Consider the following 18,778-nt stretch of genomic DNA (forward strand, 5'->3'; position numbering starts at 1 on the left):
GCTCACAAATCCATGAGGCATATGCTGGGGTCTTATTTGGTAGAAGAAATGGAGACTCAGAGAAGTTGAAGAGGTATGTCCCAAGTCATACAAGGAGATGGGTTTTGAGGCTGACAACAACAATCTTTCAGGAGAATGGACCTCAAGTGATGGACCCAAACCTAGATCTTTCTCATGGACCCTCTGATGTCTGTTAATTTTCACCTATTGACCAATTGTCAAATGAGTCATATTATACAGTAGCTTTTCAAGAAGACATAAATGCATGCACAGGCACGGCCTTAGTCAGCTGTGGATGTCACAACAAAATTCCAGGCTGGTAGCTTGATAGAAAGTTCTAGAGATGAAAGTCCAAGATCAAGGAGCCAACAGAGTTGGTATCCAGTGAGGGCCTGGTGAGGGCTTTGTCCTTGGACTGCAGACAATCACCTTGTAGGTGTGTCTGTCCTCACTTGCCCCTTGCTGTGTGTGTGTGTGTGTGTGTGTGTGTGTGTGTGTGTGTGTGTGTGTGTGTGTGTGTGTGTGTGTGTGTGTGTGGTTAGAGGGAAAGAGATGCTAGCTCTCTGGTGGCTCACAAGAACACTAATCCCATTGGGTGGCCCCTCCTTCACAAACTTGTGACTTCCCGGAGATCCCCATCCAGAAAATATCACATTGGGAGGTAGTGCTTCAACTATGGGTTTTGGGTGTGTGGGGACACACTTCAATCCGTGGCAGGCACGTGTGTTCTTCAAAACGTATAGCTTTAGCTGGTTGTGATGATACATCCCTGCCAATACAGATTCTCTTTGACATTTCAATTGATAAATAATTTTGAAATAGGGAAAAAGCCCACATGTTATTCAATAATTTTCCTGCCATCTTTCTTTCTCATTCAGTTTTTATCATCTTTCCTAGCTCTCTTTCTTTTTATGAACTTGCTTTATTTATGGGGTGGGGGGGGGCAGCGGGGATGCTTTATACTTGAAGTGAAAACAGCTCCCCCTTTAAAAATAGACTGTACATCTGATTCCTTCTTTCCATCTCCTGGCCACCACTGACCATTTCCACCTAGGTCCAGGTCACTACAACTTCCTTAGTGGTCTTTCTGCCTCTACTATTGTCTCTTGTTGTCTATTCTCTGAGGAGAGGCCAAAGCAATCTCTTAAAGGTATAATAGATTATCCCACACCTGTGCTTACAGTGCTTCTCATCATAAGTGAGTATATCCACACATCTCACCAGGAGGGTCTGCATTTTCACTTCCTGCAATGTGCTCCAGCAGTAGCAGCAGCATCACCACCTGGAACCCTGGTGAGCATCTCACCCATTCTTGCTGAAAAATCCCACCCCTAAGAAGCCCTTGGTTACAGATAAACCTTGGCATTTGGTTACCTCACTGGGGAGCTTGTAAGACACCTGGGATCTCAAGTCTTACCTTGGATCTATGAATTCTGATCTGAATTTTAATGAGATTCCAAAGTGATTACGTGGCAAAATTTGAGAAGGCTTGACCTAGAAAGTGATTAGGCCTTGCCAGCATCTCGGGCTTGATTTCTTCCAACTGTGTGGTTGTGGGGACTCATGGGAGGGTCGTATCTATGGTCCGGCTGAGGGCCACACTACCTTGATGCAGGGCCAAGCAACCACTTACTAATGTTTGATCTTGGACAAACTTCTTAACCTCCTGTACCTCAAGTATCATGGATACAGAATGCAAACATTGATAGCATCCATCTCCAATGAAGATTATATAAATTGATTTATAAGTAGCAACCGCACAGCGTCAGCAGAGAATGTGTTTGTGTGGTCAAGGTGACATGGTTTCCTCATGTCCTACTAAAGCTGGGCTTGCAGTCTGGATCTGGAATTTTCCTCAAAGGCCCATGTGGGGAAGGCTTGGTCCTCTGACCATGATGATATTGGGAGGTGGTGGAACCCTTAGGGGGCAGAGCCTAGTGGAAGGAAGTTAGGTCATTGGAGATGTGCCCTTGAAGGAGATATTGGTGCTCTAGTGGCTCCCGCTATACCCCCTTCCCTCCCCCACCCCTGCCCACAGATCTAATTCAGCTGATCGTGGATGAGAGTCAAGATTTGGCAAAACAGGGCTGGGAGCAGCTGGCTTAATCTTATTCATCACCATAGTAATACCTGACAACTAACTTCAGAGATAAAGGTGATCCAGCTTTGAGGCACTGAAATTCCTGTGTGTGTGTGTGTGTGTGTGTGTGTGTGTGTGTGTGTGTGTGTGTGTGTGTGTGTGTGTGTGTGTGTGGCGTTGGTCTTGGGCTTGAACTCAGGGCCTGGGTGCTGTTTATTAGCTTCTCCATTCAAGGCTACTGCACTATCACTTGAATTATACTTCCATTTCTGGCTCTTTGGTAGTTAATTGGAGATTAAAGTCTCATGGACTTTCCTGCCTGGGCTGGCTTCCAACGGATCCTCAGATCTCAGCCTCCTGAGTAGCTAGGATGACAGGTGTGAGCCTCCAGCTCCTGGCCCCTCTAATGCTCAGCAGTTTTGCTGCTTACATTTCCAGTTTCCCTGTAACATGTGCTATCCATTCAGCTCATTTTGTCTCATGTTGTCCTTGACAGTATGGAGTGTGGCAATTTATCAGTCTCATCTATAAACTTGAAGACTTATTAAAGCTTCCCCCGGCCTTCCTTTCTCCAGACAGACTAATCTCAGTACCCAGGATTATTCTGCATCAGCAACTCCCCATGTATCCCACATTCACACTCTCCTTACCATCGGGTGGCCAAATGGTGTAGGAGGAGGTGTGTGAGTTCTCTGCTTTCAAAGATTCCTGTGGTCTAAAAGTCACATGATGAGTGGTCCCTGGTGTCCGTTCCCCCAGCTGGCTCTGCATATCTGGGGTGGAAGGCATCATTTGTCTTCTCTGGAGCCCTGGGGGCAAAGCCTGATTTCTGTGAGATGACCAAAAACCAGCCTGAAAGGGATCCCAACACCTTTATTCCTTGGATCTACAGGATTTATATTTTCATCAGTTCTAGGGAAGCAGGGGAAAAAAAGGTGTCAGACCTTGGGGATAATTTATATGAGTAAACACGTAAGGACTGGGGTGAGCAGAGCATGCGAATTAAGGCCATTTATCCCAGCTTTGATGCTCTGCTTGCCCTCTGGTCTAGCCTTCCCCACTGTCTTGATCACGCCACTTTTAACCCTCTCCTGCCTCTGCTCTACATTGGGACTGTTTGGATCTCTGCCCGGCTGTCTTCCCTTCCCCAGCTGGCTGCCTGCTTCCCCACCCCTCCTGTGGCCCTCATTAAAGGCTAGGAGAAAGGAGTTGGGATATGGCGGAGGCCTGCTCACTGATTCTGAAGGGAAGGCACATAGATGGACACCCTCCCTCCTTAACCTCCCTGTCCCTAAAGCTGCCTCTCCTAGCCTGTCCTGTGCACTGTGTCTTATGTGGCCAGCCTTTGGCTACCTTTCCACATACCCTCTTTTCCCTCTCCTTTTTCCTTCATCTTCTAAAGATGCGCTCTGCACAACCAAGTGGCACCGGGTGAGGATGCTTTACACTTGAGAGATGAAGTAATAACAGGTGGCAAGAGCAGAAGCTGTTGGAGCCCAGGATTCTAGTTGCCATGGAAACGTGTCAGACCTGTGGAGTGGAGGGACATGGGAGCTGTCAGCCATGGAGGGTGCTAGGGGAAGAAGCAAGAGGGGGTGAGAAGAGGTGCATCTCTTCCTGACGGTTCTGCTCACTGGTCCCAAATTCCCCAAGGACTGCACCCCCCCCTCAATCTAGACAACTCCCCCAGAGAAACAGCTGCTGAACTGGGGTTGGGGTTTGGTGTGTATTGAACACGGCTTCATGCTTTTACACACTGAAGTCCTGGCAGGCAGTCTGAGCATCTGCTCAGAATGTGAGGCTATGCCTTTGTGTGTGCGCCAAGGAGAAGCCTCAACTTCTGGCCTGCTTCCTGTTGCCCCAGGACACCTGGGGTATGGCTCTGGTGGTCTCTGAAGAACCTAGATGACAGGGAGAGAGGGCTATTGCTGGCGGCCAGGCTGCTTTGGCATTCATTTGCTTTGTGAGTGAACATGGCAGGGAGGGAGCGGGGGATGACAGCCTGGTTTGTGGTAGTTTTATGGAAGATCTGGGGCCTTGTTTGTGTAGATGCAAGACCTGATTTAATGCACAAGTCCTATAGCATGCACTAAGCTCCTCTCGAATGCCCGCCTACCCTTCTCTAAACATAGTGTTGAGACTCTTTGAGACCTGGCCCTTCTTTTGTCTTGCTTTAAGTTATTTGAATGCTCCCTCCCATCTTCCTTATTTTTCTGAATTTCTTCATGAACTTTGTTCTTGATTTCACTTTTTTTTTTAAAGTTTCCTTTGAGCTTTTATAGAGCTATCTCCCCCAGGTAAATTCCTAGACACTTAAGGCTCACTTTATTTTCTTGGCAGCTCACTTGTATCTCTGATGATCTCAGTCCATGGACATTAATCAAGAGTAAACCAAATCTATCACTGTGGATGCTGCCATCAAAATACCACTGGGGTCTTTACCTTCCTTGTCATCTTGTTCTATAAAGCAGGACTCAATTTCCCATAAGTAGAAGCAGAATCTCTATTTAAATCCCACTTGCAGGGTCTGGGTGAGCTTCCTATTTATAGTGAAATCCTTTTTATAATGATCTCACATATAGTACCAGGAAATTGCTTACGGCTAGGTCAGGCCATAGGCCAATCTAGTCATGGTGTGTGCCTGACTTAAAAACATCCCTTCATGAGTCTCTGAAATTCTCCAGAGAAGTGTATATGACAATAAACAGGGTCATCCAGGATAGATTATTGTGATAGAAACATTAAATTTAAGTTCAAAGGGACTTTCTGCTTTTATCAGGCCAATCCTAATTTTTTTTTTTACCACTTTGGGCTTCATAAATAACATATTAGGTGAATTCAAGTTGACTCTAAAGTGATTTATGAAATGCTTGATATGCAAGGTATGGCCAGGAAGTGTTTGCCTGTAGACTTCCTGAGAGGCAGAGAATGTGTGACTAGAGGCAGAATCTCTGGGGATACAAACAATCGGGATAAATCTTGTCTCCTTCTCTTCATAACTGGGGCCTGGAGCAGCACTTTAATCTCTTTGGATTTCAGATACTTATCTGTCAACTCCTGCTTACAAAGATTCTGTAAGGATCAATGAGATAGTGAATGTAAAGCATTTAGTGTAAGTTTGACTACAGATTTGTGCTATAGTAGATACATGTATCCTTATGTATCCTTCCTCTCTCTGTCTCTCTGTCTCTCTGTCTCTCTGTCTTTTTTGTGCTGGTATTGGGGCTTGAATTCAGGGCTTTGTACTCTTGCCTTGGTTTTTCGCTCAACGCTGGTGCTTCAGCATTTGAGCCACATTTCCACTTCCTATTTTTTCCTATCTTTTTTTTTTTTTTTTTTTTTGCCGGTCATGGGGCCTGAACTCTGGGTCTGGGTGCTGTCCCTCAGCTCTTCAGCTCAAGGCTAGTGCTCTACCACTGGAGCCACAGCGCCACTTCTGGCTTTTTCTGTTTATGTGGTGCTGAGGAATCCAACCCAGGGCCTCATGCATGCAAGGCAAGCGCTCTACCACTGAGCCACCTTCCCAGCCCCTCATGCATTTTCTTGTATGATTGTTGTGTTAGTAAGCCTTTTGCTGCTGTGGCAAATACTTGAAAAGATGATTTTGATTTTGTTTTTTGTTCATAGTTCCAGAGGTTTCAGTCCATGCTCACCTGGCTCCATGTGGAGAACCAAAGAATCCTGGTGTAGAAGGTACAGTGGAGGGCCTAGGGAGTTGGGCTGATTGCCTTGTGCTAGCTGGGAAGTATAAACACAGAAAGGACCAGGCCAGAATTTACCCTTCAAAGGCACACCCCAGTTACCTGCTTTCTCCAACTAGGCCTCATCTTCCATAGTGCTACCACCTTCCAAAAGTCTGTTCATACCTGAACCCATTAGTGGATGAAATCATCAATCCAGTCAGAACCCTCATGATCCAGTCAAAGCTCCACCTCTGAACACTGCAGGATTGGGATCAAACCTTCAACACACCAGCCTGTCAGAGGATATTTCATACCCAAACCATAGTAGTTATATATGTTATTGTTCTCCCAGCAATGCAGGTCCCTTGACTACTAGTCAGATGGCTGATCCATCCATTTGGACATGGACCAGCTCTTTGAAGAGATAGGAAATAAACCAAGGGCAGTGAGTGATATTTAGAGTGACAGGTGACTCTACCCCAGGCAAACACTGGCCTCTGTCCCCACAGGGAGGAAGATCCCAGGAGATACCACTGTGACACCTGTTTACATCTCTATCAGTCCTTTTATAGGCCACTCATCTCACAAATTGTCAGCAACATTTCTAGCATGCAAGGTATATAGGAGTTATAGCAGTGAGCTAGACATGGATGCCACTGAATGATTCGTCCATGATTGTTTAATGTGGGGGATGAAGCAGGTGTACACATTTATCATCAGTAGAGGGGTCATAACAGTGATGTTGAGTGCCCTTCCCAAAGCATGACTGGTCACTGATAGCCAGGAACTAGGAGAGCTTCAGGCAAGAATTTTTGATCTGAAACTAACCCTAGACACTAAAAAGTGCTACAGAATCAGACGCACAAGATATTAGTCTGTCCCGTGACATCTTACTGCAAGAAGAGGGTAGCGATGGAAGCAAAAAGGATTTCTTTGGAAATAAAGCATAGTTAGTGTTAGTGGTAGTGTTGTACTGGGCCATTGCCAGTATGAAAATTGCCAGTGCACACCTCGCCTCATCCCTGCTAGCCAAGCATGTTATTACTGCAAACACCAGGGCCTACCAGTGGGATTTTCACCTTCTCACTCCTTTAGACAAACACAGATAAATATATGTGATACTACTCTTACTTTGTTGTGTCAGAATTTTTTTCTACAAATGATTAAATTCTGTTTATTTAATCATTTACAGAGAATCACTTCCTCCTTCATTATCTATTTTGCCTTATGGATCATTGCTGAGATTTTTAATATTAATTTTTATTACTTATTTATTTTAATTTAACTTTTGCCAGTCCTGAGGCTTGAACTCAGGGCCTGGGTCCTGTCCCTGAGCTTCTTTTGCTTAAGGCTAGCTAGCATTTTACTACTTGAGCCACAGTACCACTTTCAGCTTTCTCTGTTTATATGGTACAGAGGAATCAAACCCAGGGCAAGTTACTACAGCAAGTTACTCTACCACTAAGACATATTCCCAGCCTTTTATTTTTATTTTTGTTGGTGGTGTGGCTTGAACTTGGGGCCTAGACCCTATCTGAGCTTTTTTGCTCAAGACTAGTGCTCTATCACTTTGAGCCACAGTTTTACTTCAAATTTTCTGGTGGTTAATTGGAGATAAGTGTCTTATGGTCTTTCCTGCCTGGGCTGGCTTCGAACCATGATCCTCAGATCTCAGCTCCTGGGTAGCTAGGATTAGAGGCATGAGCCATCAGCACCAGTATTTCGGAATTTTTAATTCCTTGCATTCTTTAGTCAAGAATGTATTCAACTCATGGTCACTTAGTGGTGAATACTGTAAAGAGTTCTCTGGAAATTCTTTCATTCTCTTTTACTTCCTCGTCCTTATACAATCACAGGATTATTGGAGACCATCATATTCTTTAGTTGCTTGAAGATTTTGTGAACTGGGAACAAATTAGGCATATGGGAAATCCCTAAGAACATATGAGAGAGACAGATGAGGAAACTGGGTTGAGAGATATTTTTGGGGTGGGGTGGGGAGGAACATTAGGTACATGGGATTCATTGATCACTTTTATGTAGTGAGTTCCCTAAGTTGTGATTGACATCTGTGTATTTTATACCCAGCTCATATCAATTGTGAAACTTAGCTTTGCCCCCAGCCTCTAAATTTAATATACACCATCTTTAATTTACATTTACCAGTTGATAGATTTCCATTTGTCTCTTAATGAGGAAACCATGAATTTATTTGCTTCTTAGACATGCTTGTATTTTCTTAGGAAGCAAATAAAAATAGCAGAGATGTCAGTTGAATGGGAAAGAAAGAAAGGAGCACTGGGCAAGGTACAATTTATTAGCAGAATAATACTTTCTTTTTGGCCGTACTGGTGTTTGGCGATCATTTGGAAAGCCATTCTGTGTGCCATGCAGATGTTTTGGTGTTCACATGACCAGAGAAAGAAAGCCCATACTCAACAGAACACCAAGTGTGTGTGTGTGGGGCAACTCCTCTACCTCCCCCAAACAGCTGACACTTTTCTAGCAGAGCATAGCCTGCTTCCCTAAAGATGGAAATCAATGACTTAGAAACTGATTAAGCAATCCAAACAGCAACTGATAAATGGGTTAGTCCTCTGTAATATAATTCTGCTAGCTTTTGTCTTCCTACTTCCCCAGGTAAGTTTTCTATTCCTGGAGGCAAGGCAGAAGCATGGAGGAAGCGAGGGCCAGAGGGAATCATATTAAAGTGGGTGAATCCGTTTATCACTTACTGTCTGCCGGGGATTTCTGCTCACATATCTGCTTCCTTTTCACAGATTTGTACCCTATGGGACCCTGATTAATGTTAGCCAGTGAATAATGAAAAATAGCCACAGACATTGGGGATGCTGAGTAGGAAGACATCTTGGTGGTTAAAGCTAATCCCACAAGTAGAGAGACTTGTCTTTTTAGTTACAATCAGAGGGTATGAAGGTGGCGAAGAAGTCCCTGTAACAAGGAGAGAGAGAGAGAGACAGGAAATGGAAGCAGTTTTCCCGTGCAAAGGACCCATCCAAGGCTTTTTTGAATTCAGAATGATTCTGATACTCAAAGACATGTGCTATTCTTCTCAGGCATTGTTCCAACATTTTTTCTTTGCATTTGTTTAAGGACTTGTAACATTGTGTGTTCTGTTACTTGTGAGGGTCTTAAGCCTAAACTCTTGCTCACTAACTCATTGGACCCATCTCTGGTGTGCAGCTGAGCTGAATGTTTAGTAAGCATGTGGCCAGATCTGATTCTAGGGTCTGAAGATTACTGAGTGTCTGATCATCAACAAGTCTGGATTTCAGGGAGATGAATCTGAACGAGAGCAAATACCTATGTTCCTGTAAGGGTGTTCACCATTATCCCTAACAGCATCTCCAATGTACATTCTGGAAATGCCCATATACGAAGACTTCTCCATTCTCCTTTTAGAAACAGGAAGAGGAACTCCTAACTAAGAACATCTTTCTCAAAATCTAGATCTAGATGGTGACGGTTCTTGGTCTCTCTGTTCACTCCTGTTTATAATCCACATCTGATGTGTGGGGCTTTGTCTTGGAGGGCTGGTTCTGTAGGATTCAGAGTTCAATTGCACTAGTAAGTCTCTTTTGAATGGTTCTGGATATTCATCCAGACATGCAATCATAGGACCCAGGTGGCTTCTGGGAAAACATAGAGCTGAGGGAACTTGTAACAATTACACTCTGAGAGGCTTGTAAAGTATTGGAACCAAGAAAGATCAGAAAAAAAACAAGGCCACCATCACATCTTGGTTGTCACAAAACCTTGCATACTAAACTTCATATTCCTTCTGGAGTAGATTCTGCCACACCGGGACAAGAGAAGAGGGAGTGGTAGGAACACGTCTCAGCCTAAAACTGGAATTTTTCTTTTTCTCTTTCTTTCTTTCTTTTTTTTAATGTTTCCACAGCCCAGAAAGGACCAGATGGGACGGTCATTCCCAATAACTACTGTGACTTCTGCTTGGGGGGTTCTAGCATGAACAAGAAGAGCGGGCGGCCCGAGGAGCTGGTGTCATGTGCTGACTGTGGACGTTCTGGTGAGTGTGGCCCCTTCCTGCCTTGTGTGCCCACATAGTCCAGAGAAGTCTTCCATTTGCATTCCTTTACCATCTCATGGTTGGGGAGGTGTGGGACAGTACAGTGGCAATGACTTCAAGCAGAGAATGTTTTGACTTGGGTGGGTGGGGCTTTCCATGAGGAAAACTCTACTTTGTGTATTGCTATAGCCCATAGTTAGGTAAGAGTGGGAAATACCTGGAAATACAGGAAAATGCTTCCTTGAATTAGATGATGCACATGCAATGAAAGGTTTTTTTTTTTTTTTTCTCTGTGAGTATTGGGAAGGTAGCCACACCTTGGAATTGTGGGAGCCAGAGGTTGCTGGGTTTCTGGGTAGTGACATCAACACCCCACCTCCAATGGCTATGCATCCCATTTTGTCATCTGGGCCAGTAAAACAAAAAGACAAATAAATATGGGAGACACAAGGGCAGGCATTCCTGGGGACTAATCTGGAGTTGACTTGGCCTACAGTTTTCATCTCTAAACCATTCAAAGACTGAAACACCAAAAAGAAATTTTGTTCTTTTTCCGTCCTTCTGAAAATGAACTTAGGTCTTCGCTGTGGTTTTGATTACACCACGATTTTTGCCTGCGCATGGTTGGTTGGTACTGCCTATATTTCCTATTGTTCTGTGTCATTACTGGAGCAAAGCAGAAGGCAGGGAGGATTTCAGATGGTCTTGTCTTTCTTTGGTCTCACCAGCTGCTGACCAGTAGGGGAAATAAGTTGGTTGGGTGGATGGTTCTAGGTGGAGCCATTTCTCCTACTTCTTGTGATAACAGTATCTAGAGTTACCATTTCCATTCATCCCAAGAGAAGATGGTGATTATTACATGTTGGCTTGTCACAGTGATTCAGTTCTTCCTTGCCATGTCTGCCAGTCTTACCTTCAGCTCTTTTTTGATTTATGATGCTAGGGATGTTTGGGATTTGAGATTGCCTTGAATGGCAAACTGCTAATTGGAAAAGGCCTTGGTTTCCATTGTACACAACTCTTGGCACTTAATTCTCAAAGACCCTACTAGAGTGGCTCTTTTGTGCCATTCTGTTGCTTATGGTCCAAACATGATACTTGATGTTGAACTTTTTATTCTATCAATGCTACCTGGAAGATAGCCCCTGTGATAGTAGTGGGCTTTGGTTTTTAGACACCTGAAGAAAAACTAAAACAATTCAGTGCTTAGTAAGAGCAGCAGTCCGACAAAATCTCTACTGTTAAAAGCAAGGTCACATGATGGGGAGATGCTCTAAGCAGGATATTATGTTTTTTTATATTTATTTATTTTGGATCCAGTCCTGGGGCCTGAACTCTGGGCCTGGGTGCTGTCCCTCAGCTCTTCAGCTCAAGGCTAGCGCTCTACCACTTGAGCCATAATGCCACTTCCGGCTTTTTTCTTTTTGCTTATGTGGTGCTGAGGAATTGAACCCAGGGCCTCATGCATGCAAGGCAAGCGCTCTACCACTGAGCCACCTTCCCAGCCCCTAAGCAGGATATTATGGACTGCTACAGGTTTGGACAGGCTAGAGACCTGTTTTCTGGTTCGAGAGCATCTTAAGGAACCTCATTACAAACTTCCATAATTTCCCCCTTTTCTACAAAAGATGGTGGCACTAGAATCTATTGGCAGCTGAAGTGGGAAGGTGTTATTTATTTATTTTTCTATACCAAGCCTCTCCATAATCTCATTCAGCTACTCTTTCTCACGTTCTTTCTGACTGCTTCAAGGGTCATTTTACACCAGCGTAGATATTTTCAGTGTCATTACCAGGGGTTAATTTTGGTGGATCACTTAAGATCTGACTTGGAGGTTCCTGAAATAGTTTGATACCTTGGGAATATGCAGGCAGTGTGAGTCGTGGGTGTAACTGTTCAGGCAGGCGGGTGGAGAGTTCTCTGAGGCCTCTCTGGGGTTTTTCCAGAGAGTAGTGTGAGTTTGGTTGAGCTGTGTTTCTTTCCCTACCTGTCTGCCCTGCTGCCTGTGTTCCCTGGAGGAAGGTAGAATGTCCAATCTGACACTTTAACAGGTACATCCCTGCCTTAGGCGGAGCCCAAAGAATGTGAGAAAGTCAAAACCCGAGCTTTACAGCTTTCAGCATTGTGTATTTTATTAGGGTTTAAAAATCCCAACTTCTCACCTTCTTGATGTTCAGAGTTAAATTTACCAATCTAAACTTTCTGGAATAACGGAGATCTGGGGATGTTTAATAGCTCTGTGTGTGTGTGTGTGTGTGTGTGTGTGTGTGTGTGTGTGTGTGTGTGTGTGTGTGTGTGTGTGTGTGTGTGTGTATACATGCACATTTGTGTGTGAATACAGATCACAGAACTTTGCTCCAGTGGTTCAAGAAAATGTTATCTACCATTTATCAGACTTTCCAACTTCTATTTTTGCTTTCAGTGTAAATGAGTGACATGGTGTAAGGGTAGAATGAAAGGGCTCTGAGAGAAGGGGATTAGAAAGTGGGTACCAATAAAAATAAAATGGATGGAGGTTTAACCACCTTGAATGGGTTTTCTGACAGTAATACCTTTGTAAAGCTGACTGTCAAAGTGACAGACAAACAGTGCTCAAAGAAACACCAATGGAAACAGCAAAGAAATACCAACAAGGCTTAAAACCCACTAAGGAAAAGCACTGGGAGGCAGGATTGAGTGAGTGTGCATGCAGAAGAGGAGCGAGACCATATTTCCTCTCTTGCTGTTGGAAGGCCTTTACAGAGAAGCTATGGGGAGTGGGGGTGGGGTTCTCTTCCCTGGAAATGTGTGCTGGGTCCCAAATCCAGAACCCTGGGTGATGAACCTGCTTAGTCCCTCTTGGTGACCCTCAATGGTCTATTACCTTGCTATTAGAAATGACACTGTCATGACGTAATGAGAATATTAATGATGCTGTGTGTTGCTTAACCCATGTGCTGATATATTCATCATACATGTCAGCTCATTTGGGAGGAGAAGGCAGGAAGGAGAAGGAGGCAGCGGCTGCAGCACACACCACGGAGGACTTATTCGGTTCCACGTCTGAAAGTGACACCTCAACTTTCCACGGCTTTGATGAGGAAGAGTTGGAAGAGCCTCGCTCCTGCCGGGGACGCCGCAGTGGCCGGGGCTCACCCACAGCAAATAAAAAGGGCAGCTGCTAAGCCCCTGGGACAGACTGTCTGGCCATTTAGCCACCCCCACTTCTGACTCTGGTCATTGTTCTGGTTCTAATATATATTTTTAAATGAAAGACAACTTAGGGTTCCCCCTTTCTCCTTGCTCTTTTCTCCCATGGTCCACGTGTCCCCTCCTCCCCTTGCCATCTCTCTATTTTGGGTATGTACAACAGAAGCACAAACTACTGAAACAAAGCAAAACTACAAAAGATGAAGATGTGCTGTTTCTTTTCCCTAGAAATTAGGAAGTTAGATGGATTTTTTTTTCTTTGTTGGGGGGAGAAGGGAACTTTTTGACATGAGCAGAGTTGATTTCCTCCGTCTTCTTTTTTTTTTTCATATTTATTGGCAAAACGAAGAGGAGAGGAATGCTGGGTTTGGAAGCAAAGAACCAATAATATTAAAATTATTATTTATATATGCTAGCTATTATTAGAGTCAGACTTTTCTGAGAGAGAGAGAAAGAGAGAGAGAGAAAGAGAAGGGAAATAAAAGAAATCAAAGTAATATCCTGTTTAGAAGCAAGCCACTGGGGGGAGAATTTCCTCAATGGGAAGGTGATGCCTATGGACCCCTCCCCCTGTGTCCTCCCTGACCCCTCCATCTTCCTCTCTGCTTGTGAGAAAAATGGCAGCAATCCCAGAGAAGCTTGGCCCTTCTGTGTCTGGCCTCCTTCCAGTGCTGGCCTGACCAGCAGCCGCCTCCTCCCTGGCTCTACTGCTCCTCCATTCTGCAGAGCTGCTGTTCCATTGTTGCCGTGGTTATCCACACTTTGCAACCGGCGAAGAGCAATGTCTAAACACAGGAATAGAATATAAGCCACAGTCATGGCTCAGCAAAGACAGAGCAAGCCAAGGCTGCATTCATGGAATCAAGGAAGGGTGATACTTCATCATGTATTGTCCCTCCCCTCACCCCTGGTTACAAAACCCCCACAAAACCACCTAACTGCCTGTTGGATGATCAAGCCTCCTGTGTTTCTGCTTCTACCTAAAAAAATACATATATATATATACCTATATATATATATATATATACATATATATATATATTAGTGCCTGCCAGGCACTTTGTTTTATGTCTCCAATAGCACCTGCTGGAATAAACCAAAGTGACACTTGCTCAAGGCCCTGAGGATACGGAAGACCTTGTTGGCCATCCCTGTGAACAGCTGTGGGGCCCTGCTCAACAGGTATGTCCTGGCTGGCCTGTCTTGTAACTAGGGTAAAACCATCATAGTTTTGGTTTGTTTTTCCAATTTTCTTTGTCTATCTTTTTCCTTTGGTTCCCCACAGCTTGCTCTTTTGTTGTGTTGGGTTCCTTCTTAGTGTGGGAGGTGGCTATGGGTGTGTCTTCTCCCTGGCCCACAGTGACCTGTGTGCATGTGTACCCACGTGGGCCTAGGCCTGGGTATGGAGCTGAGGCTTGCTTGGGCTACAAGAGGGGCTCTGTGCAGAGAATGAAAAGCTTCTGGCTTTGGGCTTCAACTGCAAGAGAAAGTGGCTTGGGAAATGCTTGGCTGACTCTGTGTCCTTTGGCTAGACATGAAAGTTGAGCCCAGAGAATGTAGGCTGGAATTGGCTGTTGGCCTTGGGTAGGGATAAGGAGATGCAGCCATGGGGCAGTGCATGTCCATGCTCTGGGCACTAGTTTCCCTGCTAAATGGATGAGTCCAAATGCAAGAAGATTCCTGATTAGAAATACTCCAGTGGGATGTTTGGAAGAATCTGAGCTCCTATGAAATGTGGCCAGGGTCTCTGGCCTCCATGAGAACACAGGCTCATTTTGAGGCCCTCGGTGAGAGGTCCAAGTAAGTGTCAGTAGAGTGTAAATGTTTGAGAAGATCTGCTTTGGCAACCTAGCCTTATAGGATCCTTTGAATTAGAGTACTCATTAACATGAAAAACCAACCCAACAAAAGTAAGGATGATCAGACGAAGCCCCAGAGGACTTTAGGTAGTGCTTCTCTGTTCTTCTGAGACAGAAAAGGGCTCCCTGTTTTCTCCTGTTTCAGGTGCATGTAAGCTTTCCTGAGCATGGTTCTCAGTTTTGAGAACCACTTACCCCCACTTAGGGATGTTCTGCCTAATCTGGGTGTGGCTGTGTTACTAGGGAATACAGCATGAGCCTCCAATGTGGGACCACCCTGCATGCTCCCACGTGTAATGAAGGCAACGTAGTTGGTTCTAGTAGGTTTCTGCTAAGGGGATAAAGCCTGCTCCTGTACTTTCCACCTCTGTATTTTGTTCCTTTGATTCACATTTCATTTATGAAATCTGAGCTTCCATGTTAATGAAAGTATGCTCAATCCACATAACCATTTGAAATCTGTCTAGTTGTTTCATGGTTCATGGTATTGGAATTATCATTGGTGACCTGGCTTTGTACTTGGGATTTTTTTCTAATCTACATAATTAAATAAATGATAAAAAGTCACCTAGTTTCAGAGTCTAGCTATGGTTCTAATGGTGAGCCAATAGTTTAAAACTGTCTAACAAAGCAAACTCTCTGAGGATAAATATTGCTTATCTAATTTGCTTCTTTCCTTTGTTCCTTCCTTCCTTTCCCTTTCTTTACTTTTCTTTTCTCCCTTTTCTTCCTTCCTTCCTTCCTTCCTTCCTCTCTCTCTCTTCCTTCCTTCCTTCCTTCCTTCCTCTCTCTCTCTTTCTTTCTTTCTTTCTTTCTTTCTTTCTTTCTTTCTTTCTTTCTTTCTTTCTTTCTTTCTTTCTTTCTTTCTTTCCTTCTTTCTTTCCTTTCCTTTCTCTTGTTTGGCTTTTTTGCTCAAGGCTGGCCTTCTACAACTTGAGCCACATTTCCACTTCTGGCTTTTTGCTGGTCATTGGAAATAAGAGTCTCATAGACTCTTTTTTTTAATTGTGAAAATACCTTACAGAGGGGTTACAATTACATGGGTAAGGTAATGAGTGCATTTCTTATCAAGCATTGTTGCCTCCTCCTTTGTTTCCCCTTACCATCCCTTCCCATTCCCCCCCCCTCGACCCGCTCCCCTCTCACAGACTGTTCTGCCCAGGGTAGCTTTGAATTGTGATCCTTAGACTCAGCCTCATGAGTAGCTAGGATTACAGGTGTAAGCCACCAGTGTTTACTTTTACTAGCTAGCTTGAGGTTCCAATTCTCTGATGGTATAAATATGCATATAGCAATGTCATTTAGTGTCATCTGAGCATCTGTCTGACTCTCCTTATAGCATCTCTCAGCAGAATTGGAATTTTCATTCTTCAAAAAATAAGAATGAAAAGAAACTTTTAAGATGATTAAGTTTAAAGCCTTTATTTTTCACTTGTGAGAAGTCATCCTGGAGAGAATTACAATTGAGAGAACAGAGTAGACATTATTTTAGAGGCAAGCCTCTGAAGACCAAGGAAGGACACTGAATGATGAGGTAGAAGAAGAGGAAGCTGCTGTTGATGCTATGCCATTCTCTCCCTTTCTCTAGGGAACAGCCATCAACATATGTGTGTGTGTGTGTGTGTGTGTGTGTGTGTGTGTGTGTGTGTGTGTGTGTGTGTGTGTGTGTGTGTTAGATATCATTTGACATGTTTTCCTTCCTTGAAAGAGTTCATTCAGTTTACATAAAAAGGCTGAGGCCTAGAATTAGGTTAAGAAATGTACCTAAGGCTCCACAGAGTCTCACAGTTCTGTGGCCAGCCTTGGACTGCTATTCCTTCCTCCCATGCCTCCTGTGTAACCAGGATGACAGATGTGTGCTATCATGCCTTGATTATTGGTTTGGATTGGGTCTTGCTGACTTTTTTGTTCAGTTGGCCTGAACTATAGTCCTCCAGATCTCTGTCTCTGGAGTAAGTGGGATTCCAGGTGTGAACCACCATGCACAGAGAATTCTTAGGAAGGGCTGTGCAGAAATTTTTTTAGATACATCACCTTCCAAGCATTGTTTTAGACATTCCTTTCCAAAGAGAACTCTCTTTGGGGTGACCTGAGGAATTGCAGGATCCATGTAGCCACCGATGCAGCTTTCCTTTTTGTTGTTGCATTTGTTAAATAAGTGGACCACTTAAAATTTGAAATAATAAGGAAATTAGAATCATCAAGACAAAAGTGACCTGGCCAGTTTCCTTTGTCTCACCAGAGTGCTTCAGAAACATCATCTGATCTTCTGAATCCTAGCCCTGGGTATCCAAAATTTATTGAAACATTCAAATCTTTGGAGGAGAACTGTTAATATAAAGGTGACTGTTGCTGAGTTAGGTGATGGCTGTCTTTTCCAACCCTGAGTAATAGAATCTTTATTTCTGTTACTGAGACTATGTAGAGATAAGATATCATATCATTATAACCCTAAGAATGAGAACTATGCATTTAATTTTTAAAGGTAGTTTGATGTCAGAAATCCAATTTGCTGCTGGTATTTTAGGGCAGATTTAATTTATATATATGTATACATACATACATATATATTTTAAGAAACCCAAACCCACAATGTTCTCATCAATACTATCCCTTTAAGTCTTCCTGCTTGCTTTGCATCTCTCTATGCACCTAATGGGCTGCAGCGTGATATTGCTTTTATAAAGCACTTGAGGGAACCTCAGATCATTACTTGGGGAGAGAAGTAAAGGCTGTTTGGAGGTTCTCACTTCATAGTGGAATAAAATTAATTAATTTTATCTCAATATGCCTCCTGTTACATCTGATGAATATGATCTTGAACATGTACTTAAAGTTTGAGCGTTAAGAATTTTCCCAAAGGGGATTGGTTTAGCTGTTGGAAATGGAGTTGCTTATGTTGTGGGTTTTCTGAGTGAGACAATTTTGGTTTGGGGAGTAGAATTGTAGAGGAAGAATGAAAAGTTCCAAGGTCTAGATCTGATGATCAGCCATGTGACTTTGTTGCAGTGGTGCTTTGCCTCAGTTTCTTTGTGTTTTGTGAGGAGGATATGTGGACATTTCTTTCCCAATCTTGATAGATAACCAGCATTTCTCAGGCTGACTCTCTCTCTCACTCTCTCTTTCTCTATCAAAGATGAAAACATAAAATTTTAGATTTTGAAATAATTTCACACATAAAAAACACAATATTAGTACAAGAAGTCCCATATATTCTTCACCCAGATTCTATAAATAACCACATAGTCACAATTGGGAAATCAACACAGAGACAACACTGAGGCTACAGCTCTAATTCAAATTCTGACAATTGTCTCACAAATGGACTTTTTCTGATCTACGATTTAATCCAGGATCATGCATTGCATTTTGTTTCATGTCCTCCTACAGTTCTTTTACCCGGATTAGTTGGATCTACAGTTTGCACTTGGTTTTCATTATCTTGATACTTTTGTAGCATACTGGCTAATCATTTCCTAGAAAGACATTCACTGTAGGTTGGTGTGCTGCTTTGTAATGATGGAGAGGTTGTACATTTTGGAAATGATGTTGTATCCTTCTCAGTGCATAGTATCAGGAGGTACATGACTGCCCTAGCCCACTACTGGTGAGCAAAACATTTGGCCTTTCAGCTGAGAGTCAGACTAGTTTGTTTTGGATGATGGTATTTTCCTTCAGATATATGTTGTTCCTTTGATGACTAGGGACTGAATAATAGCAACACGCAGTTGATTGCTCCACCCTGTAAAGGAAGGATGCAATTAAACATGAGGCCTGTGAATTTAGTGGTAAGTGCACTTATTTGAGATCTAGTTGGGCAGAGTAAGTATTCACAAATGATTAATGTGTTAGTGCTGTCATTCTGTATTATACGATTGTCTTTTGCTGTGATTCACAGTAGTCAAAGAGATTTTCT

At 43.4% G+C, this 18,778-nt stretch overlaps 1 protein-coding gene across 4 annotated transcripts in view; it reads left to right on the forward strand.

The window, feature by feature from the left end:
- The window catches only part of Dpf3 (double PHD fingers 3), a 245,605-nt gene that overhangs the window by 182,603 nt on the left and 44,224 nt on the right, over positions 1-18,778 (forward strand). The window contains exons 8-10 of one of the 4 annotated variants that reach the window (XR_011373614.1): positions 5,708-5,773; positions 9,686-9,814; positions 12,776-14,185. Coding sequence is in view for 2 of the 4 variants with exons in the window: in XM_070030916.1 (XP_069887017.1) it covers positions 5,708-5,773; positions 9,686-9,814 (195 nt within the window). In the remaining 2 variants the exon portion in view is untranslated. The remainder of the gene's footprint in view (positions 1-5,707; positions 5,774-9,685; positions 9,815-12,775; positions 14,186-18,778) is intronic. The other 3 variants (XR_011373628.1, XM_070030916.1, XM_070030917.1) reach the window with 3 other exon arrangements.

The sequence above is a fragment of the Dipodomys merriami genome, unplaced genomic scaffold (genome assembly GCF_024711535.1).
Source record: "Dipodomys merriami isolate MVZ:Mamm:240054 unplaced genomic scaffold, mDipMer1.0.p SCAF_1, whole genome shotgun sequence".
In the NCBI taxonomy this organism is placed as follows: domain Eukaryota; kingdom Metazoa; phylum Chordata; class Mammalia; order Rodentia; family Heteromyidae; genus Dipodomys; species Dipodomys merriami.